General features: G+C 41.2%; 1 protein-coding gene across 1 annotated transcript in view; it reads right to left on the reverse strand.

The window, feature by feature from the left end:
- Positions 1-27071, reverse strand: part of ERC2 (ELKS/RAB6-interacting/CAST family member 2) — a 750321-nt gene that overhangs the window by 195570 nt on the left and 527680 nt on the right. Inside the window, exon 13 of the mRNA XM_060021473.1 lies at positions 16975-17135. Within this exon, the coding sequence (XP_059877456.1) occupies positions 16975-17135 (161 nt within the window). The remainder of the gene's footprint in view (positions 1-16974; positions 17136-27071) is intronic.

The following is a 27071-nucleotide window of genomic DNA, read 5'->3' on the forward strand; positions in this document are numbered from 1 at the left end:
GCAAGGGAAAAACAAAAAATAACTTAAAAAGGAATCCCCATAAGGTCATCAGCTGATTTTCCAGCAGAAGCTCTGCAGGCCAGAAGGAAGTGGCACGATATACTTAAACTGATGAAAGAGAAAAACTTACAACCAAAATTACTTTACCCACCAAGGATCTCATTCAGATTCAACAGAGAAGTCAAAAGCTTTTCAGACAAACAAAAGCTAAGAGAATTCAGCACCACCAAACCAGCTTTGCAACAAATCCTAAAGGAACTTCTCTAACTGGGAAACACAAGAGAAGAAAAAGAAACACAAAAACAATAACAAAACAATTAAGAAAATGGTAATGGGAACATACATATTGATAATAACCTTGAATGTAAATGGATTAAATGCCCCAACCAAAAGACACAGACTGGCTGAATGGATACAAAAACAAGACCCATATATATGTTGTCTACAAGAGACCCACTTCAGACCTAGGGACACATATAGACTGAAAGTGAAGGGATAGAAAAAGACATTCCATGCAGATAGAAATGAAAAGAAAGCTGGAGTAGCAATTCTCGTATCATATAAAATAGACTTTAAAATAAAGACTGTTACAAGAGATAAGGAGCAACACTACAAAATGATCAAAGGATCAATCCAAGAAGAAGACATAACAACTATAAATGTTTATGCACCCAACATAGGAGCACCTCAATACATAAGGCAAATGCTAACAACCATGAAAGGAGAAATCAACAGTAACACAATAAGAGTAAGGGACTTTAACACCCCACTTTCACCAATGGACAGATCATCCAAAATGAAAATAAATAAGGAAACACAAGCTTTAAATGATACGTTAAACACGATGGACTTAATTGATACTTATAGGACATTCCATCCAAAAACAACAGAATACACTTTCTTCTCAAGGGCTCACGGAACATTCTCCAGGATAGATCACATCTTGGGTCACAAATCAAACGTCAGAAAATTTAAGGAAATTGAAATCACATCAAGCATCTTTTCTGACCACAATGCAATGAGACTGGACATCAATTACAAGAAAAAAACTGTAAAAAACATAAATACATGGATGTTAAACAGTGCGATACTAAATAACCAAGAGATCACTGAAGAAATCAAAGAGGAAATTAAAAATTACATAGAAACAAATGACAATGGAAACACGATGACCCAATACCCATGGGATGCAGCAAAAGCAGTTCTAAGAGGGAAGTTTATAGCAATGCAATCTCACCTCAAGAAACAAGAAAAATCTCAAATAAACAATCTAACCTGACACTTAAAACAACTAGAGACAGAAGAGCAAAGAAAACCCAAAGTCAGGAAGAGGAAAGAAATGATAAAGATCAGAGCAGAAAAAAATGAAATAGAAATGAAGAAAACAATACCAAAGATCAATAAAACTAAAAGCTGATTCTTTGAGAAGATAAACCCTTAGCCAGACTCATCAAGAAAAAAAGGGAGAAGACACAAATCAATAAAATTAGAAATGAAAAAGGAGAAATCACAACTGACACCACAGAAATACAAAGGATTATAAGAGACTACTACAAACAACTCTATGCCAATAAAATGGAGAACCACAAAGAAATGGACAAATTCTTGGAAAGGTACAATTTTCCAAGACTGAACCAGGAAGAATTAGAAAATATAAACAGACCTATCACGAGCAATGAAATTGAAACTGTAATTTAAAAACTTCCAACAAACAAAACTCCAGGACCAGATGGCTTCACAGGCGAATTCTATCAAATATTTAGAGAAGAGGTAACACTGATCCTTCTCAAACTCTTCCAAACAACTGCAGAGGGAGAAACAGTCCCAAATTCATTCTACAAAGCCACCATCACCCTGATACAAAAACTAGAAAAAGATACTACAAAAAAAAGTAAATTATAGGCCAATATTACCGATGAGCATAGATGCAAAAATCCTGCACAAAATACTAGCAAAGAGAATCCAACAGCAGATTAAAAGGATCATACACCATGATCAAGTGGAATTTATCCCGGGGATGCAAGGATTCTTCAATATATGCAAATCAGTCAATGTGATACACCACATTAACAAATTAAGGAATAAAAACCATATGATCACCTCGATACAGAAAAAGCTTTAGACAAAATTCAACACCCATTTATGATAAACACTCTTTAGAAAACGGGCATGGGGAACCCACCTCAACATAATAAAGGCCATATATGACAACCCACAGCAAGCATCATACACAATGGTGAAAAACTGAAAGCATTTCCACTAAGATCAGGAACAAGACAAGGATGTCCACTCTCGCCACTCTTATTCAACATAGTTTTGGAAGTCCTAGCCACAGCAATCAGAGAAGGAAAAGAAATAAAAGGAATACAAATTGGAAAATAAGAAGTAAAACTGTCACTGTTTGCCGATGACATGATACTATACATAGAAAATCCTAAAGATGCCACCAGAAAACTACTAGAAGTAATCAATGAATTTGGTAAGGTTGCAAGATAGATAATTAATGCACAGAAATCTCAGGCATTCCTACACACCAACAACGAAAAATCAGAAAGAGAAATTAAGGAAACACTCCTATTTACCATTGCAATAAAAAGAATAAAATACCTAGGAATAAATCTGCCTAAGGAGGCAAAAGACTCGTACTCAGAAAACTATAAAACACTGATGAAAGAAATCAAAGATGACATAAACAAATGGAGAAATATACCATGTTCTTGGATTGGAAGAATCAATATTGTGAAAATGACTATACTGCCCAAAGCAATCCACAAATTCAATGCAATCCCTATCAAACTACCAGTGGCATTCTTCACAGAATTAGAACAAAAAATCTTACAATTCATATGGAAACACAAAAGACCCTGAATAATCAAAGCAATCTTCAGAAAGAAAAATGGAGTTGGAGAAATCAGGCTCCTTGACTTCAAGCTACACCACAAAGCTACAGTAATCAAGACAATGTGGTACTGGCACAAAAACAGAAATACAGATTAATGGTACAGGATAGAATGCCCAGAGATAAACCCATGCACCTATGGGCACCTAATTTACAACAAAGGAGGCAAGAACATACAATGGAGAAAAAACAGCCTCTTCAGTAAGTGGTGCTGGGAAAACTGGACAGCTACATGTAAAAGAATGAAATTAGAACACTACCTAACACCATACACACAAAAAAACTACAAATGGATTACAGACCTAGATGTAAGGCCAGACACTGTCAAACTCTTAGAGGAAAACATAGGCAGAACACTCTATGACATAAATCACAGCAAGATCCTTTTTGAACCACCTCCTAGAGAAATGGAAATAAAAACAAAAATAAACAAACGGGACCTAATGAAACTTAAAAGCTTTTGCACAGCAAAGGAAACCATAAACAAGACGAAAAGACAACCCTCAGAATGGGAGAAAATATTTGCAAACGAAGCAATTGACAAAGGATTAATCTCCAAAATATACAAGCAGATCAAAAAAACAAACAACCCAATCCAAAAATGGGCAGAAGACCTAAATAGACATTTCTCCAAAGAAGATAAACAGATTGCCAACAAACACATGAAAGGATGCTCTACATCACTAATCTTTAGAGAAATGCAAATCAAAACTACAATGAGGTATCACCTCACACCGGTCAGAATGGCCATCATCCAAAAATCTACAAGCAATAAATCCTGGAGAGGGTGTGGAGAAAATGGAACCCTCCTGCACTATTGGTGGGAATGTAAATTGATACACTCACTATGGAAAACAGTATGGAGGTTCCTTAAAAATAGAACTACCATATGACCCAGCAATCCTAATACTGGGCATATACCCTGAGAAAACCATGATTCAAAAAGAGACATGTACCACAATGTTCACTGCAGCACTGTTTACAATAGCCAGGACATGGAACCAACCTAAATGTCCAACAACAGATGAATGGATAAAGAAGATGTGGCACATATATACGACGTAATATTACTCAGCCATAAAAAGAAACTAAATTGAGTTATTTGTAGTGAGGTGGATGGACCAAGAGTCTGTCATACAGAGTGAAGTCAGAAACACAAAAACAAATACTGTATGCTAGTGCATACATATATAAGCTAAAAAAATTTTTTAAATGGTACTGGGCTTCCCTGGTGGCGCAGTGGTTAAAAAATCCGCCTGCCAATGCAGGGGACACGGGTTCGAGCCCTGGTCCAGGAAGATCCCACATGCCATGGAGCAACTAAGCCCGTGTGCCACATCTACTGAGCCTGCACTCTACAGTGCACAACTACTAAGCCCACGTGCCACTGAAGCCCGCATACCTGGAGCCCGTGCTCCGAAACAAAGAGAAGCCTCCGCAATGAGAAGCCCGCGCACCGCAATGAAGAGTAGCCCCCTCTCTCCACAACTAGAGAAAGCCCACGCACAGCAACAAAGCCCCAACGCAGCCAAAAATAAAATAAAAATAAATAAAGTAAGAAACAATGTTACTGATGAACCTAGTTGCACAGCAGGAATAAAGAGGCAGACATAGAAAATGGACTTGATGACATGGGGTGGGAGGGGGAAGCTGGGGTGAAATTAGAGTAGCATCGACATATATACACTACCGAATGTAAAATAGTTGGCTGGTGGGAAGCATCAACATAGCACAGGGAGATCAGCTCGGTGCTTTGCGATGACCTAGAGGGGTGGGATAGGGAGGACTGGAGGGAAGCTCAAGAGGGAGGGGATATGGGGACACGTGTATGCATATGGCTGATTCGCTTTGCTGTGCCACAGAAACTAACACAGTATTGTGAAGCAATTATACTCCAATAAAGATTTAAAAAAAAAAAACAAAGAAAGAAAGTATCCACAGGAGAGTTTTGGAGCTATTTAGGAAACCGTTGTTCCAGAAACATAAGATTACAGGCAATGCCCAAACATGAGAGTAGATTACACAAAGTTCACATTGAAATCAGTTGCATAGAACTGAAGAGTGAGTCTATGTCCCCAAAGAAAATGTCCTTGAATTATAGACAATTATCTAGGCTACCTACTAAAGACTAAAGATGGATGACACTGTTAAGTAGTAGGAAGGCTTCTTTCTAAGATGTATGAATCTACCTGGTCTAGGGCTGCCTGCCTCCAGAGGGCAGAAGGCCTATGTGCAGGGCATGGGCCAGTTTAAAACTTTACTAGTGCCACTAACGTTGGCTCAAGGCTCATAGTATCCCAGGAAGGAGGTAGGCTGCTGGTCCAAGGTGAGAAACTGTAAATGTATGCAGGCTAGGAGTAGACCAGCACTTCTCAACCAAGGGTGATTTTGCCTTCAAAGAGGACTTCTGGAAATATCTGGAGACATTTTTAATTGTCACAAGTGGAGGACGGGGACTGTTCCTGGCACCTAGTAGGTAAAGGCCAGGGATGCTACTAAACATAGGACAGCTCCTGCAAAAAAGAATTTACCAGCCCAGTGTCAGTAGCGTTGCTGTTGAGAACCCCTGGACTAGAGCAATACTTGCCACAACTATTCCCTCACAGCCCCCCTGCATGGAGGCGTGAAAGTGTTCAGGGGAGAAGAACACAGAGCTGGCAGGAAGAAGGGAAAGAGAGGGGCGCCTATCTCTACCACTCCTATAGCCAATCTAAACCCAGTCCTGTAAATTCAGCTCCCTACGGGTCTCTTGAAATCTTCCACTTCTCTCCATCTCCACTGCCACCATCCTAGGACAAGCTCTCCCTACCCGAGAGACTGCAGCAGCTTCCTAAGTAGTATGCCCACATCCAAACCTACCCTCCACACAAAAGCATCTGTATGGTGTGGTGGTCAAGCATGTGGCCAGACTACTTGACAACGCTGAGAGGTTCAAATCCCACTTCTGCTATGTGACCTTGGGTTAGTTATTTAACCTCTTTGTGCCTCTGTTTCCTCAAAAGTAAAACGAGGATGACAACAGTACTTATCTTAGAGGATGTTGTGAAGATATTGTTTATATTTTCAAAGCTCTTCAAAAGTTTCTGGCACATGGAAAGTAGACTGTAATTGCTTTTTATTATTTCCAAATCATAATCTGATCATGTGACTTCACCCCAATGGGTTCCTGTTCTTAGGATAAGTACCAACTATCTGACCATGGCCCCTAAGGTCCTGGGTAGTCTGGCCTCTGCCATCCCTCTAACCTCAGTCAATCCTGCTTTCCCCCTTTGTCTCTGTGCTTCAGCCACACAGGCCTCCTGTGAGTTAATGGAGGGCATGTTTCTCCCTTCTGCCACAGGGCCTCCTCTAGAATGTACTCCCCAACCTGACTCCACTCACCATCCCTGGCTCTTCATTTAATGAACTCTCATCCAACACATCATGGCTTATCTTCAGGGAGCCCTTCTACTACCTTCAGGACGCTCTCATGGCCCCAGAGACATTTCCTTTTTTGCACACTTATCCCAGCTGTAATTCTACATTCAGATTTCTAATCCTATAATTGGACATCAGATTGTTCATTCATTCTCTCAATAAATAACTGACTTCCTGGATGATTTGTTTTATGAATGAGTCAGTGACTGAACAGGCGACTGGATCAATGAGTAGGCGTGCTGAGCTTGCACCTCAGGCTGAAGTGCTGCATTAGAGCAGTTGCTGACCAAAGATGCAATGTCTTCAGCTTTATGGGAACCCCAAATGCCCTGAGCTTGGATCTAAGGATGTTACCCATGGCCTGGAGGCAGCTGACTTGCGCTCTAGCCCAGGACCTCTAGAATGCTCTCTTTCCTCCCATCTCAAGAAATTCTTCCTTGTTCAGTCAAACCAACTTCCCTAAGCCTAAAGAATAAGGGAGGAATATTTTTTCCTTGTATATGGCGGGAGCAGGGGGCTATTTTCATTAGTCCTAACACTGAGGCTGACTCTGAGAATGTCAGCTTCACATCTCTCTGGGGTCAGGGCAGCAGCAGTCATTCATGTTCAAACGTCATTTGAAAAGCAACTGGTTTTTTAAAAAAAATCACAGAATGACAGTTTTGTTTTAGTGTTTTGACTGTAGCATCAAGCAATCTGCTTCTTTTTCCAAAATTACTTACTAAGGGAAATGTAAACATTTTTTAACAATGCTTTCTCAAATCATCGTAACAAATCTCACACACGTGACCACAGCACCATGGCCTTCCCCACTGTACTGGTCTGGGTTTGGCCGGAAACAGAATTCACCACAGATGAGTCCAACGAGGAGAGTTCAATGAAAGGACTACAGAGGAGAGGTGGGCAGGGTTCATAAAACAAACGCGTTGAGGCACCCAGAAACTGGCAACAAGGGGTGGCTATTACTGCAGCTCGGGCTGAAGGGGCAAAGGAAAAATGAGTTAATCCCACTGCCACTGGGAACCATGGATGGGGCACTGCTAAGAGGAGCTACAGTCATGAGAGAAGTCCCTACTGCCAGAGATGTGGCCCCAGTGCAAGCAGGGAACAGGGAGGAAATTCTCTAGCCTTTTTCTCTTCCCACCCTCCCATCTCCTGCAGTGCCTCCCATAGGCCCTGGACCCAAGCAGAAGTCAGCCAGCAGAGGAACCCCAGCAATGCACTATACAGGGAGCAGCTTCCCAGGGCACAGTCTCCCCTCCCAAAGAATGGAAGGGAGAGCAGAGAATAACCACTTTGCATACCCAATCCCATATTGCCTTAGAATAAAACCTTAGAAATGCACTGAAGGGAAAGTTTTACAAGAAAACATCCGGAGATAGAGCCAGGAAGAGAAAGAAGCACCAAGCTCAGGGCTCATAAAGTGAACACACTGACACCACTTTCAAAACAGAACAGAAAGACAATTTAACTTTTATCGTAACTGTGTGCTGGCACTAGCCGCAGTGTACTCTGCAAATCTCTTCAACTAAGCGAAGGGTTGGGTGTGAGTAACAACACATTCTCAAAGAAGTTGGCCAAAGCCTCCTGCAGGTTCAAATTAAGATCCCAGGGATATTGGCTTAACCCAAAGATCAAGTCAAACACTGCATTTCAATTTTCACCATCCCCTGGTTCCCAAATTCTGTCACTGGAAAACAAAAGAGCTTGGCAGTTCTTGACCGGCGGCTTGGCTTCAGCCTATAGCTCTCAATTGCTTTGCTCCTGAAGAACTGAGTGGCCTCCCCTCTACATCTCATTCTCTACGCAAGATTGCCAGAGCTGGCCCTATCTCCGCCCCCAAACATGCATGTGTGTGCCTCTCCCTGCCCCCCCCCCCGCCACCTATCTCTCTCTGCCTATCTCTCTGTGCCTATCTCTCTCTCTCTCTCTCTCTCTCTCTCTCTCTCTCACACACACACACACACACACACACACACACACACACACACACACACACACTCTCTTCTTCCCAGGGGCTCGGTCTGCCTCCTGCCCAACAGTCAAAATGAGAATCTAGCAAGACAACCACTATGTTGAGAAAATAAAGAAAATATTTTGACCCCTCTCACTTTATAGGGCACCAGGACAGGGGTAGGAAAGGGAGAGGAAAAAGGAAGAAGAGGAGAGAGAACATAAGGAAAAGGAAAGGAAAGGAAAGGAGGAAGAGAGAAAAAAGAAGAAAGAGGAGATTGGGTGGAAGAGAAGGCAGGGGTGGATAAGATCGGCGAAAGGAGGAAGAGGCAGCTAGCAAGAGTCAAATTTTCATCAGCATTCATTCATTCCTTTATCTAACTTTTATTAAGTACTTTCCAGGGACCAAGAACATCCAAAGCCCTCCCCACCTCCATGCTGTGCCTTGTCCTGTAAGTCTTCAGTGACTTGGAGCCTTTTGTTATGATGCCCTCTGTCACTGAGGCTGCAGATCTTGATGTTTCCCCTCTACATCCTCAGGGTTGAGGCTTCCCCTGATTAACAGCTACAGTATATTTTACCTTCACAAAGAAGATACTACAGGGAGGCAGAGAAGCCCTACAAGTTGGGATTTTCCCTGAGTCCTGCCCTTTGCAGTTCCGGCAGACAGCCGGCATCTGGGCCACAGTCTATTTCCCATTGATGCCCCTGCTCTGGAATACATTCTCCCACGTACGGTCCTCATTTTTCTTCTATCCTTTTTTTCTCTAAATGACCATTGCAAGAAGTGGTTCCTACAAAAAGACCTAACTACCTAGTGGGCTGTGATGAAAAAAAGAACAAATGGAAAGGAGGGACAAAGGTAGAAAGTAAAAGGGGCATCAATTTATAGGGCTGGCTGGAGGACTGGCCAATTTCATACCCTTAATTTATAAGTTATAATTTAGAGTCGGACAAACTGAGGACCAGAGAGATCCAAAGGAACCTGCTCTTGGATTGAAAGAAGGACCACAACTGCCCCCTTTGACTTGCCGTACTTCAGGAGGTTGGAAGGCCTGTACGTTTCTCTTTCCCGGTTTTAATGGTTGATCTTCCCCAGCCCCCATGGAGCTGCTGCTGTGAAGATGGAGATAACATGAGGTATGGTGCTTGGAATAATTTAGACTCTACAATTCATAAGCATTTAGATTATTTAACTGCTGATTATGATTATTTAAGCTGAAAGATTATACACTCTAGCTCAGAAAATGTTTGTATTTCCATTAGAAACCACCAGGCCAAGGGACCCATTTGACTGACAGTTTTCACTATTAAACATATATGCAGTGCATGTTTTTGGCCAGAAGACAGTGTCTCCCCTTGCTTTGTTTTAAGATAAGGAAGCTGAGTTCAAAGGTCTCCTCCAACTAGCTCTCTTCCTGCCCCTTCCCCCCCATCATCACCCCAGCCTGCTGTCCTGCTTCCCCAATGTGAGTTGGAAGAAGCACCTGTTTGCCAACTGCCTTCTATTTAACCAAAACTGGTCCCACCATTACAAGACTTAAAATTCTTACAACAACATCCTGAGTTTTTCACTAGGAGACAGTGTGATGCAATCTGTCAGTGGTTAAAATCATAGAATGTAGTGTCAAAAAGACTTTGAGTTCCAGGCGTCTGAGCCTCAGTTTCTGCATCTACACAGTGGAGGTAATAATACTCCCCATCTCACAGGAGGTGACATACTCAGCCCCTGCCTGACATGTAATAAGCACCTAAGAGTTGTTCACCGGTAATATTAATCCCATTGGCCAAAGTCTGCATGCAGTAAATAGTACCTATGCCTGGGCTAGTTTAATTCTCTGAAGACACTTTAATCAAAGATAGTACAATCCTTAGGGCAGGGAGAGTCAAGGGTTCTTGATTCTACCTGACATGAAATTTAACCACTGATTCTTTCTCTGTAATAGTTTGTGAGACACATCTTTGCTTGGCTCATATATTTCACATCTGAAGAGTTTTATGAAAAATAAATGCAATGTACAAAAGTACAGGAAAATTCGGCTGTGGTCCTATCAGAGAGGACAGTGTCTTAAACCAAGCAGTCATTTTTGGCTTTTGGCAAAAGTTCCTACATTCAAATAGAGTTCCTTAAGAGAAGAAACAAAGAAGATTCCAGCGTCTCCTAAATATTATTCACATTTCAGATCACTTATTTAGCAGATTTACTGGTAGAATTCCACATTGAAAGGAATTGTGGAAATCATCGCTCTGTCCCCTTCCTGGGGATGGGAATTCTCTCTATAGCACCCAGAGCAGGTGATATCCCCCTCCACCCAGGATTTGCTGACATACCTCAGGAACAACCTCAAAAGGCTACAGAATTCTGACTGGTACAAAGCACCGAAGGAAGGCCTTCCTCCCCTTAAAGGACGATTGTGCTCTAGCACAATCATCTGAGGCAGCCTAAATCAAGTCCATTTCTTTTCTCTCATGTCACCCCTTTAATAGCTGAAGGGAGAATCTGCCTCTTGGTCTTCTCTAGACTAACACTCCTCGCCCATCAGCTATCCCAACCATGATGAGATTTTTCAGCTATTTCCAAACCTGTTCACTCACCACATGACTCTCCCATAGTTTACCAACACTAGTACCCGGAAATGAACTCAGATATATACTGGACATGCATGCATACAAGTATATATCTGTTAGGAATACTATCTCTAAAAGTATAGTCGCAAAGTTATTTTTAAATGCTCAGTGAGATAACATACCAGTTGTCACTTTCTTTCCATACTCTGTTTATTTCAGCAAAGACTGCTAGTTGCCCCCAATACCCCACCACCCCTTTCCTTCCTTGGGTTCCCTAAGTGTTAGCTGGACATAGAGCCACCCAGCTACAGTCTGCATTTCCTGCCTTCTTGCACCTAAGTGTGACCATGTGACAAACAATTTCTGTTCACTTAGAACACTGGCTTAGATCGGTGCCTAAGGTGTAGAACAGTCCTTGCAAGCAATGAATGCTCAACAGCTATTTATCGAGTAAACTGTTAAATGACTCAGATGTTCGTGGATGGTATGTGCAACTTAAAGGGCAAGGAGATTCTCCCTTCTCCTTTCTCCTGTCTGCTTGCTGGAATGTGGATGGAACGGTTGGAGCTAAGGCAAAAACTTTGTATCATGAGATGGACACCTCTCATGTACAGAGAATAGCAAAGCTTCAAGGCAGAAGGAGTGTGGGTCCCTGGTGACTATGCAGCCACTTGTATGAGCTTCTGGAATGTGGGGTTTTCTGTTCCTCGCATTGAAGCTAGTTAGACCATTCCACTATTCTAAAGTTATTTTCTTTGTAGTTAAGTTTTGCTTACCCATTTTATGTACAGCAAAGCTTTTCTCTTCCACTAAAGGCCCTAAGCCACCAACTTCAGCGTTACAAGAGAGAAACAGAAATTTTGAGTGGTCAGCTACTGTCCATCACGTGACTGCCTGCCGCTCAGACCACAACTGCTGTTTAATAAGCAGTTCTTCTCTCTGCCATCCGTCCTCAATCACTGCAGGTAACTTAGAAAGCTGAGACAAGCTTCACTAGTGTTTTCGCTGACTCAATTTACTTTTAGAATTTAGCAGGAGGTAAATAGGGACAGACAGACTGGGACATTCTAGGACACATTAACATAGTATTTAATATATAGTCTAAATTGTGCATGCCAAGGTTTTTCTAAGCAAACCATTCATTGATTAGAGAAGGAATCGCACTGTAGCCGCCTCCCTATAAAAAACTGTTGAAAGCATGAGGTCAATTGGAATTTGAAGATGGGATCAGTGTATGCTAATTATAGTCAGTTTACCTAACATATTAATATGTCACACATTATACATATATGACTTCTACAGCTTATAAATCACTTTCTCATAAATGCATAATTTCATTCAATCTCCATAACATCTCTTGCAACTGAGTTTATCAATTTTAAGTAACAGTTGCCCTCAAAACTCCTCTCCCAGGCTCCATTTATCCTGTCCAAATTACCAGGCACTTAGGATTCCTTCGTAAAGAAATGTGATTTGTCTTTTCTCATGTTGGCATGAAGTAAAGAATAAATTGATTTTATCATTTTCTGCACCATGCTTCTCCTTTGAAGGGTACTTACCTAATGAGTGGCTCTCTCAAAAGAGATCCTAGATCAAAGAGGCCAACAGGATAATGCCTTGGAATAAGCCGGGGTCTTACCTCACTGTAAACTTCCTAAAATAGCCCAGTGTATACAAAGGCTTCTGAGGCTATCTAGAGAAGATGTCTAAAATGCAACAATACCCAGTAAATTAAGATGGATATCACAATGTCATCAGATGAGATAAAGTACAGAGGTCCCCTTAAAATCTTTACATAAGTATGAGAAATCACCTCAAAAAGTCTAAAACATGCACTTCAAATTACGTAACTTTTAACCAGCTCTCAAAACCCTTATTCATTCAGTGTTTAATACTAAATGGAACATATCAGTTAGCCTGCCTGTCTGCCTGTTAAATTACTATGCTAGTTTAAATCGTCTGAGCAAATGCACACAGACAGATTTTAAGTACAGTATCTCATGGCCTTCAATTCCTTTTAGCTACAGATATCAAATTCACCTGCCACAAATTAAATAATTGAGCTTTGGTTACTGGAATGTAAGCTCATTAACCGGCATTAATAAAACCAAACATATAGAATGATGTTCTTAATATTATTTTGATAAAACCCTTTAAGTAGAAGCAAGTGTAACAAAGATGAACCATTATGAAATGTTTTAGTAAGAGGTTTTAGATTTTTTTTAAGTAAAAGCATAATCTTATACACAAGGGAAGGAGAATATTATGTTCTCGTATGAAAATGTATGGTTGGGAACTGTTAGTTCCTTCCGGTGTGGGAATAATGACTGGCAGTTAGAATACAAAGCAATGAAGATCAAACTGGAAAAGGGCATACTGGGGGGAAGAATGCTACGCAAGACAGAGTCAAAGGCTCCCTTTGGGCTCAGTTCCTAAAAGGCTTCTCAGACTATAGGGAGTGACAGGGCATGTCCCTTTTTACCCCAAATAACCATGACGGTCCTTACCTATGGAAGCAGATTTCTAAGTGGGATTCCAAACTCCTTTGGTTCCACAAGAAGCTACTTTATTCATCTACCTATTCATTTATTTACTTATTTATTTGTTCATTCATTTCCTTCACTCATTTTACTAAAATGCAAGCTGGATAAGGGCAGACATTTTTGTTTTTCCACCTAGAACAGTACCTACCACATAGTCGGTGCTCAAGAAATATTTACAAATTTTTGAACTAATTCATCCTTTCATTCCTCAAATGCAGGATTTATAAAATATGGAAGTACAATCTAATTTTGTTAAAAAATAGAGAGCATTTGTAAAGGTATATACCAAAATGCTACCAGTATCCACCTCTGCATGGTAGGATCGAGGTGGTTTTGTTTTTAAGTTTTGCTTCTCTGTTTCTTTCTTTTTTTTTTTTTCTAAAATGCACACTTTTACCCAAACAAATATCTAAAAGGCTGGCTGTCCTGTGGATGGGGCTCAGGTGAAATCTATGTAGCTCTGAAACAAAAACCAAGACAAGTAGGACGATTCCATGGAAAGCCACTTCAGTTCCATCTAAGGACAAATGAGCTACCTGCATGAGCCGTGGAACATGAACCACCACCTTATGAGCCCGTGACTTCCAAAGGAAGTGGTCTTCACCAGGGCCTGGTGATTTCCTTATTAGTCATTATGTGGACAGGAGTCTGGCTTACGTAGGCTGGAAGGTTGGACCCAGCTGCTTTCCAATCCTAAAACTCCGTGCCATTTAATTTTGCAACGAATTTAGCAGACACCACCTCTTATTTCAAAATCCCCTTTTATGTTTCAAAGCACTTTTACATATGCTGGTTTACATAATTTCAGTTCAGTATTAAAAAAAAAAATCCTGTCCCTATAACAATTCTATAGAGTAGGCAGGGCAAGTATTATTACCTCCATGTTACCAAAGAAAAAACTGAGGCAACCAGAGAGTGATCTCCTTTAACGTTATGGTTCAGTTATAAGACCACGTCTTCTTTCTCTTGACACAAGGCCCCATCCCTCTTTCCTCTAACACCACAGAGCCTCTCCCTTGCTACCAGGGTTGGGAAACTGGGTAGACTTGCCTAAAGCTGCTTGCACAATGCCTGTCAGTTGAATGAAAACCAACAGCGCCTGGCACAGAGTGACAGCAGATACAGTGATACAACCAGCTGACTGCTCCCACTAACTTACACTGATTTGGTTAATGCCAAGTAACCAATATGTCAACTCAGCTTAAAAATCAAGATTGACCAAACCATTTGGTTGACTTGAACAGCTGAAGAGGCTGATAAAGCTAATTGGGGTTCTCAGTCAATGTAACTGCCCTGCACCTGTGTCCCCATACTCCTGGGAAGAAGCCCACTGGTAAGTGGGGCTTCTAGGCCAGTTAAATAGTGAATGAGGTCCATATTGGGCTTAATGAAGCAGGGCTTTGTTACTTTTACCAAAGGAATTAATAGGAATTTTGTATTTATTTTGCAGTGGCAGCAGATTAATAAGCACTTGGGCAATAATGTGGCAATTCACCAAAAGAGGTCTTAGTGAGGTGCTATCTGAAATCATGAAATTAAGTAGGAAAACATACGGAAAAAGTTTATATGTTTTAGAAAAATAAACCCAAATTTTAGATAAATGATACTCTTCACAAAGTATATTAAACATATGACATATTTTCATTGGCTGATAGCGCCATTCACACACATATATCATTTTCTGTGTGCCAAGCCCTGCTCTGAGTGCCTTTCCTCACAACCACCCCACGAAAGTCATCATAGTTGGAAACTGGAGGGTCAGCGTTGTTAAGGTCATTTTCCCCCAAGTGACACAGCCACCAAGTGGAAGCAACAGGATTTCAACCCAGCTCTGATGACTCCCAAACCAGCATGCTTCACCATTACTTGTTCTCTCAAAACACTGAAAGTATATGCTCTTTTTATAAACAGGAAATAATGAAAGTTTCCTTATAATGGCATAATAAATCACTCCAGGAGCTGTAGAGTTAACTTGGGAACAGCTGCAGAACAACGAGAGAAACGAGGCTGAACTTGACACATAACACACAAGGAGGCAGAAGCCGGATAAGTGAAAGAGAAAGAATAAAGGCTGATGGAATCAATGTACTGGTATTATTAATAAATTATTGATCACATCGATAATGTCACAAATGCTTGAAATACTTTTCTTCCTAAGTACATAAAATCCAATCTCCAGCATTCAATCTATTCACTGCTTCAACAAACAATTACTGAGCACTGTTCTAGGCAGCATAATTACTGAAGTGACTCAAACAGACAAAAGTTCTGGACTCGGTGGAGGTGACATAAGCTCCATGAGAAAATGAGGTAGTAGAAAGGGAGCCTGATTAGATTTTGGTTTTAATCCTGGCCAGATGTCCTTAAGCAAGTTACTTGAAATCTCGCTGAGGCTCAGTTCCCTCACCTCTAAACTGAGGATAATAATATCTGTTTTTATTATATCACCTTTTATTAGGAAAAATGAGAGTTTATAAGTGGAAATAAAACTACTTATTCTTTGGTCTTGGAGAAACTGAGGTAGTTGACGAGGAATAAAAGTTTTGTCCTCGTTATTAAATCCTTCAAAATATTTCATTCCATATTTTCCATGATCTAAGCTTCCTGGGTTTAATGTTAACCATGTGTAAGACTTGCAGGGTCAGGATAAGGTTATTCTTCCATACCTAGCCACCAATTTCAAAGTCTATGTTACAGGCTTAAGATGCCATAATTCTGTACATTTCCCCTTACTGTGGAAGGAGGTTGGATTTAAATTATATTTTAGTGATTATTTCATTTTAAAACTTACAGAGGGAGATGCTGCTTCTTGCCTATTTTTTCAGAAACAGATCCACAGCAATTGATTACCTCTAAAATCTTTGAGTAATTACCTTTACTATGTTTTTCCATGGTGATATTGTTTCATTGTAAGAACGAAATAAAAGCTAGGTGAAGACAGGTGTGTCACAGGCCTACAGGAATGACCACTGCCCGACAACCAGCTGTACCTTATTGATTAAATCAAAGACATTTATTCCAGTCTCCCCTCAGCCCTTACCTACCCAAGGAGACAGGGGGGCAGGGGGATTTCCAAGCCTGTTTTTATCGGCCCAGCAAATCAGAGTCCTGCTTTCTAAACAAAGAGGTGCCAACCTTGAGACTCTATGAACACCAACACAAGCCAGGCATTGTACACAAGTGAGAAGAATATAATTAGCAAAGTTATAGTCACAATTAGGAAATACCTCCTCAGAAAAGTTTCCACTTAACTCTGAGCAGGACTTAAATTACCATTGTGCTTAACAAGGCCTCTGTCCCTTGGCCAACTCAGACCTTTTCGGCAGATCTATTAGTGCCGTCCACAAAACACAGAGGCACAAAACCTCATGTTGGATTTTTTTTTTTTTTTAATAACAGATGTGAGACATGTGCAAACTGGGACGTGGAAGCTATAATTCAAAAAAATAAGAAGCGTAGTCATGGAAATAACTAGTCAAGTGTTAGCTAAATTATTATTTCTCCAAGCTTTCTTCCTCTTCTCTAGCCTTCCCTTTCTCATCCCTACAGAGAAGTCAGACAAGAGAGAGTAGGAAAGCAACAATGGGTACTCACTTCATCTCCAGGATCTCCTCCAGCTGTTTTCTCCTCTCTATCCGGAGGTTGGCCAAGTGTGCTTCTTTTTCAGCCAGAGACTGCTGCGTGGAGGCAAGGCGAGCCTTGGTGGCGTCCAGTTCCTGTCTGGTCTTCTCCAGTGCATTCATCAGTTCCTCTATCTGTAAAGCACATGGAACGCAGTGTGTTATTTCTCCTCCATTCAAGGACAAGGCACTTCGTGCTAGCCTATGTTCTGACAATAGACACAGAGGAATCAAAGCCATCCTTGAACTGGGCATGGTATCTTGGCATCCACTCTTTCTTTGTCACTAGTTAAAAATAAATATTTCAAACACAAGAAGTGTCCAAATTTCTCAAGGTCCTCATTCAATTGGATTATCCACTAACTTTTATAGAAACTATTTAATATATTTATTAGAAGTGGAGGGAGAGTGGCTTGACCCAACTTCAACCTGTTTGGCAAAAATCTCAGATACTGCCTCACTTCAGTTGGCTGAAGGCAACACTCAAAACGCATTTTGCCCGGCACAATATACTTCTGTGTGTAGGCCCCAGAGTATTCCGACAGGAAGTATTTCAAATTCATTCATGTTTTAACCTATCAAAGCCTTGTTTGGCAAAAGCGATTTGGTGTCCAAAGGGCCTCAGGGGCCTCCCTCTCACCTCACCTCCCTGTTTCACATTCAGGAAGCAAGGTTTGGCCAAAGGTAAACAGAATTCCAGCCACAAAAGGTTCAAGTTTGGTTTGCCCCTGAAGTTTGAGAGGGTTCTAAACTTGAAATAAATGACATGTAACTTTTATAGGGTGCTAATACACCATAGAAATAAGCCAGACTATCAAATATCCAGGGTTTTCAGCCAGGTCCCAAAAAATTGGACCAGGGAGCCCCCAAGGCAAGGCCTTATCCTCCCCAAACCACTGGAGGCTTTTAAAAGCCAACACACAACAATGAGGGCTGATGTTTATGGTTTTGTTCCAGAGACTTCCGTGGAGCAAGCTGGTGAAATGCCATCTCTCGCACAGATGCATGCTGCATCCACCCTGCTGATTTAAAACCATGGTTTCAGGAAGTTTCTAGGTTCCAGGGTTGATGTTTGGGTCACCCCTTCCAGCTGAACTTGGCAGAATGGGATCATCTATCACCAAAGTCAACAGAACGCCCTTCAAAACTTGTCAATGATATGTTAAGTTCCAATTCATAAAGACTTTCTACACAATTTCTGCAGTTTTACATGGAATGTATTCAGAATAAGCATTATAGTTCACATCCAAGGTAAATTACAGGATTTTAAGATTCAGGAAACCCTCCATTTTGCCCTGATAGAAGGAGGAAATTTGATGGCCATGTAATGTAAATAAAAGCCAAAACCAAAACCAGTTTAAAAAGCAAGGAACATAAACGATAACCTATGAAAGTCACAGAATTACACATGTTTAATTGTAGGATAAATAGCATTATTCTTTAACTTCAGAAATATACAAAATTTAAAAATTAAAAAGCAATTAAACTTTTTAGTTTCTCATATAAGTTCATAGAATATCATAAATATAACTAGAAGCAATACTTGATGAGGCTGAAGCAGAGGTGTTTTTTCTTCTTCTTTTATTTTGTCTTCTTTTTTCCCCTACTGTTGATATACTCAATAGCAGTGTTTAAAAAATATATATTAGTATATGGTCATTCCAAGTGTGCCAACTCAGACAAAGTCTGCCTGACCTTCCATATGGGATGGCCTTTGTCCTCACGACCCCGTTTCCTTTCACAAATTGTTCTTTATCCCAAATGTACTATTTATCTCAGAGAAGAGGGAGAGTCTTGAGGATTCTCACCTGCTGAATCTCTTTCTCATTAATTGAACTGACCTGCTTGCAATCTACAGACACAGTATGCTACTCAGCTGGGTTTCCAAGTTCTTAGTTCACCTGCCACCTGATTCCTTAGGGCAGGCACTAACTAGTTTTATATTAACCCAACTTTAACAATTACACCTTAGAGTAATGACTTGCAGGCTTCCCTGGTCATTTCAGCAATAATCACATAGAGAAAACCTGGACACCTGAGAGATGTAATGCAGACTTTCTTTGACTGATGGAGATGCTTTCGGCTTCCAATGTCAATAATTCTTAGTTTGAGGTGAGACTGCTATTTTCAACACCTTGGAAGCAGAATCTCAAAATAGCTTCCCAGGCCAAGCCTTTCACTCCTAATTCACCTGACCACTGAGGACTGCACACTGGACCACCTGGGGCACTGGCCTCAGATACACTGTTCTAGTCTTTGCACAGCCACTGTTTCTACCTGTAACTTTGTGCAAATAAGCACTTGATTCTTGGTGTCTCAGTTTCCCAGATGATGCCCATGGTACCTCCTGTGTTAGATGTTCTAGAGTTCTGCAAACTGTTTCCTTTACTACCAAAACAGGAGCATTAGAAAGCAAGAAATGTTTCCCCCATCATGGTGGCCATCAGGGTGGTCCACAATATTCTAGTTCCCCCCTTTCCAGGCACATGGTAGGACAACACTTCCCTCTCCCTTTAAGTTGGGTGAGGGTTTGGCCAAGAAAATCATTGTCATTTCCAGGTAGTAGCAGTCAACCCCAACCTTCCGTTTTCCCTGCCATGATGAGCATAGAAGCATGTTTCAGATGATGTCTCCTTCAGCCTGAGTCCCTGAGGGACCACAATGAAGCCCAAGGCCAACCCACATCACATAAGCAAGGTATGCACCGTTGTTGTACTACACCAAGAGATAAGGGGCCATTACCCCCAGCTTGACTTGGGCTGTCTTGACTGATGAACTGTCACACTTCTTCAAGTGCTCTATAACACCTGCCTCCATCTCCCCCCCCCCCCACCAGTCCCCTCTCATCAAGAGGAAGTGCTTCTTATTCTTGCTATCCCATGGAAACTCTACCTTTGCAGGCCACTGGTACCTTCCTTCTTGCCATATGTCTTTTCTTAATGTGTAGTCTGCACAGCTAAACAGTTCCCCAACTTCTTCCCCTCATTTGAAGGAACATTTTAGCTGGCTATGTATATGAAACTTATGCCTTAAAAACTACCAGATTTGAATCATGTCTCCATCACTCACTGTATGACTGACACAAGTTCCTTCATCTCTTTCAGCTTCAGTTTCTTTATCTGGAAACAGGAAATTATGTTGCTTATTCTATTAGATGTTTATGTATAGTAAGTGAGATGATGTAACCTATACATCATTTATTCTAACTGATATCAATAAAATAACACTTTTTCTTATAATAAGGTACACTCGTACAGAATCTAAAAGATACAGATATGAAATTTTTAAGTGTTTCTTTTTATTTAGGTTAAATGACATTCTTTTTAGCTAAGATCACCCAAAATCCCACCACATGGAGATAAACACTCTAAACAGTTTGTTTTAATTTCCCCATCTCTCTCTTTCTCTATTTGTGTGTATGTATAATTGAGATGCTATATATAATTTTCTAAATAGTTTTAAATAAATGTATCATTAGAAAGTTCTCCTTCTCATTAAATAGTCTCTCTGAAACATGGTTTAATGGGTGAGTGGGGCTGTATCCATTCCCCATTTTCCTAAAAGCCAACCCTTCCCTTGGGCTCTCCGAAGCTCTCCTAAATTAGTAATCTATCTCCCCTGTTTCTTTTGCCAATTCTTCACCTTCCTGCGGTCCATAACTAGACCTTTCCCCTTATGACTCTGTCCCAGAGACATTTTCCTCATCCATGTGGCTCCTCAGAAGGAGGATTGAGATTTGTCTCCACAGCTCTCAACTCTGATACTTTTCCACCCTTTGTCTCCTTTTATTCACTTAACATCGTTCACATATACTGAACCAACCATTGATTACTTCTGTTTGGATGTCATAATATCACTTTAAACTCACAATGATCCATGCACACATAACTAAAACCAAATCCCTACCAGCCCTCCCAGCCCTCCCAACCTGCCACTCCCGAACACATTGGTAGCCCTGACCTTTTCTCAGTCACTCACGTTTAAGATCTCAGAACCACATTTGTCTCTTCCCTCTTTTATTTCCTATTCATCCTCAAGTCTTGTAGCTCTGTTTTAGGAATACTTCTTGGACCCATCATCCCTTTCTACCATGAGTTTTGATGCTTCAAGCTTGGATCCCTTCCCTTCCCACATTTCTGATAGGATTGAAAATAAGTGGGTGTGTTTGTGTGTATTCCTAGCCTTTGTCTCTATCCCTACCCTAAATAAGGACATGGCTTTGCCTCATCAGCTTCTCCCCTACCACAGTTATCTCTCAGCCAGTTCTGTGCCTGGATTTTAGGAAATGGGTAGCAGAGTGAACCTGTAAAACTGAGTGCAAAAGTATAATACTTTTAAGGGCAGGCTACAGTGATTTATATAATAAAAAGGAAGGAGATACAAGTGAGAAGAGAAAGAGGAATAACGAGCCTGGAGATTGGGGACACAGAGGTTTTGTTTTGTTTTAAGGGCAGAATAAGATAATTGAGAAGGAAGAGAAAAAGGGAAGGGGAAAAAAGTTGCTAGGAGTTATTCCTGGGGTCCCTTCAATGTTTTCCAAAGATACAGATTGAAGGTTAGACTTCCCTTTTGATTTTTTTCAGCTGTTTTGACTGTGTGTCTCAATGTGACTTTGAACTGGGCCCTGTGGATTTGGGATTCAAAGATGTCTAACAGGATTTACTGTTACAACTCATCTCCCTACTGTCAGGAAAATATGCCTAAACCATCAATATTTTGTCAAAAATATCAACTGGTCTGATTCCAGTATCTCAAGGGGCTCCTGAGATAACCAAAGTAGTTGTCTTCAGACTGTGTACCCTAGTGCACCAGGGGTTCCAAAAAGGCATCTGGGGGCTGATAGACAGATCAGTGGAGGGGGAGGAGGAGTGTGAATGAGCAGAGACCTCCGTCCACTATCTCACACTCAAAGGGAGTTGTTCTACTTTGTTTTATAGATAGCATTCCACTTAAGATTTAATTTGAATTTTTAAAATTTTAAGTATTTTGAAATACTGAGAATGGTTAAAATCATGGATTACGAAAGCAGACTGTACTAATAATACCTGCTTTACCACTTTTTAATTATAGAGCCTTGAGAAAGTGTCTGAGTTTCCTCATCTATAACAATGGTATGTCTCATAAGCATTACTGCAAGTATTAAATGAAGCAATCAGAGTAAAGCTCTTAGTGCAGGGACTGGCAAATATGAAAACACTTAGTACATTCTTAACGTAAGAGATAAGCACAGCATAGTGGTTACAAACAGAACTTAGGAGCTAGCCTACCACTAACTATCTGTGTCCTTCTGAGTCAGTTATAAAAGTTTTCTGAGCCCAGGTTTCTTCCTTGTGATGTGGGAACGTAGCTCAAAGGGGTTTTGTGAAGATTCAATGGGTTAACGTGTGTGATGCCCTAAGAACAATGCCAAGTACTTGGTGCCACAGAAGTGTCAGATCTTGTTAATAAAGTGCCAGGAAGTATTCAACCCATTTTATGTTTGCTTATTACTGAATTCAAGATTTTGTGCTTGGTGTCACCTACCGTCAACCACACACACACGTACACACACCCCTGGACTGCCCTATACCAACCCCTCCAATTACTGAAATCGCCTCTCCTTTAAGGCTCTGCCACAGGGCCCTGGCCTCCTTCACAGGTACAGTGATTAAATCTGGAGCTCTGAAAACAGGCAGACCTGGATCAAGTTTTGGCTCCACCAACAGGATCTCTGTGACCTTAGGACAATATTAACCCAATGCTTCCTAAACTGTTTCACCTTTGAATCCTTTAGAAAGATTTTTAAAATCCTGATGCCATGGTAACACTCCTACCAACTAAATTAAAGTGTTTGAGGGTAGGAGTCAGGCATCAGTATTTAATTAAAGATGCAGATGATCCCAAAGTGATGCCAAAGTGCAAACTTATCTGGGAACCCTGGACATTTGCTGACCTTTCTCTTAGCCTGAAGGTCCTCCTCTATAAAATAGGGAGAAGACAGAAGTTACCACACAGGATTGGCATGAGTATAAAGGGAGATAACACCCATAAAGCATCCAACCCTCTCTGCTAGAAACCCTGGAAGTGTCCAGTGTGTGACAGTTACCACTGTCCCTAGTATGGGTTCCCGGCCACAGGATTTTCACCCAACCCAAGTGCCTTCAGTTCTTACCGTCTGCACCGGACTTTCTTCCACCTAATTAAACACCACTTCACATTTCTGCACAACTATTTCATGTGTGTGCTTAGTTGCTACAACTGGATTGTAATCCCCAGAGGGCAAGGACCACACCTCCGCTCTCTTTGTGGAAGGCCCTTCAGCCCCGACACAGAACCAGTGTCCACACTCAATAAATACCTGAGGAATGAGAGGAAGGGGAATGCAAAGATGTGATTCTGAAACACCTTCCTTTGAGCCACTTAGTGCAATGATGGATGAACTGTAAGTCTGAACTTGATACTTTCCTACCCCATCCATCAGTGGTCCCCTTGCCATCCTCACCAAATGCCCTTCAAGTTCTTGCTCTCTGTTTGCCTCAAGCACCTTCTCTTTGCTATGGGGACAAGAGGGCTCAGTTACTCAGCCCCTGAATGGATGGAACCCCTATGCTCAGTGCCACCCCATCAGCCACCAAGAGCACCCAGGAACCCGTGAGTTTCTAGGCGGCACAATAAAAATGTCCCAGGCCTTGAGCTGGGGTCGAAGCAAGCAGCTTTTAATCCTGCTCTGCATTCTCCTCGCTTTTTGCCCGGGACCTGGGAGACGGGCAGTCCTTTCATCATTCCACCACTTCGTCTCACTGGGCGTCTCCTACGTGCCGGGCATTCTGCTAGACGCAAGCAACAGGCTCATCCTCAGAAGCTGTCTGGTTTGGCAGGCAAGCTTGAATCAAACAACGTTTTAATTACAATAGTGATATAAAAAAAAAAAAACCCGTTAAAGGAAAGGACTGAGTGATGAGCAAGAGTTAAACCAAAGCCAGTCTTGCCCGAGGCCTCACGGCCCACCTCCCTAAGGCAGGTAAGTGGGAGCGGCCTGCTGAAGAGGAGGGAGACAACATGTGCTGGGGGGCCCAGGCTGGGGGCCATGTGGTTCTGTTCATTAGGGAATTGCTACTTGAAGCATCACAATGATTAAGAGCCAATAAACACTTCTGAGAAGTCCAGCAGGAAAGCAACCCACGTGTCTCTATTCAACACAGCACTTGCTTATTTTGGAAGCATATCTATTGATAATTCACCCGACAATAATATTTCCTGGGGGTAAAAAAGTTTTAGAAAGGCTGTCTTATTCCTAAAAGGCCATCCTTGATGAAAAGAGATTCACAGCAACCTCAGAAATCTTCTATAATACTTAACATGTTCCACTTAAAAGAATTTCCTAAAAGGTCTCCTATATCTAGAAAACTAAGATTACATTTTTTTTTTTTTTTGCGGTACGTGGGCCTCTCACTGTTGTGGCCTCTCCCGTTGCGGAGCACAGGCTCCGGACGCGCACGGTCAGCGGCCACGGCTCACGGGCCCAGCCTCTCCGCGACATGCGGGATCCTCCCCGACCGGAGCACGAACCGGTGTCCGCGGCATCGGCAGGCGGACTCTCAACCACTGTGCCACCAGGGAAGCCCTAAGATTACATTTTAAAATATATATTGGTTTGGTGTTACATATCTAGAACATAGTAATTAAAGGTTTCTTCAAGCTAGATGACTACTTGGTCTCACCAATTAAACTAAACAAAAACCCCTAAGTAATTGTGTGTCGTTTCTGATTTTATTAGTCATCCTATGTGGCAGATTATAAAAATTCTCTTATAAAATGGTTAAGGTACAAGGACTATTCCAATGTATTTGAATAATTCTTAACTCTGTACACTTTAAGAAAAATGAAGCTATCAAACGAATTTCTAAAGAGTCTAATGCTTACACCCAGCTCTGGAGAAACTGTCAAAACTTTTAAAGTGAATAGTGGAGCTTTAACACAATAAAATAAAAAACCTGTTTAAGACCTTAAATCATTAACATGTGTCGACTTAAACTTACACATACATTTGTGTTGTTTAACTAAATATCTGAAAACCAGCTTCTCTCTCAGTTATCTGCCAAGAGCCCCACTCCCTGTTCTGTGTGTTTCTTCCTGACACGTGGCAACATCCAGTGCTTTTCAAGAGGCTCACTTGGCAAGAGCTGATCTTCAAATATTTTGATAAAACAGTTTGTTTCTTAAATTATATGTCAGTATTGAGTTAGTATCTATTTTGTGTTAATGATGTGGAATTTTAAAACAGCTTTTAAAACCATATGTTAAAAAATACACAGGCTCTTCTGCCTTTCCCCTTAACCATCCATCCTACTTTTCTGTCTTCGCTACATCCTGAGTGCAAGAGGATGGTAGTTTTCAGTCTGCACCAGAACACAGAGCCAAGGAAATCCCCGTATCCCAGGTTACAGCAAAACTGGAATGTGAATTGGTCCTGTGGGAATAGCTCGGACTTGGCCCAGCTCTGCTCTGGGCACAGAGGAGGTCACACTAACATCAGAAGGTAAAGATAAACGCTGAAACCCTCCCTCCTCAACAGCAACAACTTCTTAGACAGTGATGCTGTGGGCCGAAGGATCTGTTAAAACAAGGACTACTAATCTTATTTTTCCAATTACTCTTATCTGACATTTCTATCTCCACCTCCCTCCCACCTCCCCACTGCTGCCTTAGAGTGACACCTTTTGGAAAAGGTTGAAACTGAAAATCCCCAGATTGCTTTCTGCCTGGACCTGGCTACCCTTAAGATTGTGTTTGGGATTTGTTTTCTCCTCACCGAAGTTAAACTTCTGGGAGCTTTGCTTAAAAGTGTCACCTCTGATCCTTCAGCTGCAAACAAATACCCACATCAAGTGAGGGTGTTTGGGCTTGAGCTCTTCGATTCTGACTCCAATTTAAACTCTCCCTTTTCCCCCTACTCCCCCAAGGCTTACTGACAAAATTTCACATCACAATAAAGGATGGATGGAGAAGAAATGTGTAAAATACATACATTCTGACTGAACAGATTCCGTGCTGGAGTACAGATGAGTAACAGTTTCTCCAGAAGGCCCTTGAGCACTCTTCATTCCAGATCGGATTTGGCTCAGTGGAACCTCCCTGAGAAACAGGCTGTGAATATACACTTCTGTGTATGTCTGGTGTAGATACTTACTGAGCAACTGGGAGGCATTTTTACTTTACGTGTGCACAGTTCTGCAGCACAGCAAAGAGCTGGGTTTTTTCCCTAACAGAGTCTCACATTCTTGAGAAGCAGTACAGAGAGTGGCTAACTGTGTGGACTCTGAAGCCAGAGGGCTTAGGTCCCAAACAAGATCCAGCCACATGCTGACCGTGAAAAAGGTACTTGAGCTCTATGTACGTCAGTTTCGTTCTCTGTAAAATGTGGATAACAGCTGCACCTCCCAGAGTCCTTATGAAGAATACCTGACTTACAATAGTTACATGCTTGGCACAAAGAAAGAGCACAGTAATCTGTAATCATCAACAGTGATGTTAGTCTGAACACTAGTTCTTACTTTTCAGCCTATGAGAGGATGAGTAAGCAAGAGAAAGTGCTGAATTTCCATTTTCTTACATTTTCAGAAAGACAACACTTTTCACCTTCAATGGAACGGCGAAATTTTTTACTCAGAAATCTATTTATAACAAACCAAATTAATCACCCACAAAATATGCTAAATTCCAAACACAATTATAAAGGAACTCATGAAGATATCAGAGCAGCATGGTCCCATAAAACTTCCTGCAATGATGACAAGGTCCTAACATGTACTTTCCAATATACATGCCACTGCTACATGTGGCTACAGAGCACTGGAAATATGACCGGCACCACTGAGGAACTGAATTTTTAATGTTATATAATCTTAATTAATTAAAATTAAAATTTCAATATCCATATGTCTAGTGGCTACTGTATTGGAAAGAGCCAGAGCATCAAAATTTTACAACTTTTATTGTCCAACGGTGATGTTTAGAAATTATTTCAATTTTTGTGGAAAGTGTTTCTTTTTTGAACATATGAAAAACTTTTAAAATTCCTTTACATTCAGT

Source organism: Delphinus delphis, chromosome 10 (assembly GCF_949987515.2).
Source record: "Delphinus delphis chromosome 10, mDelDel1.2, whole genome shotgun sequence".
Lineage (NCBI taxonomy): Eukaryota > Metazoa > Chordata > Mammalia > Artiodactyla > Delphinidae > Delphinus > Delphinus delphis.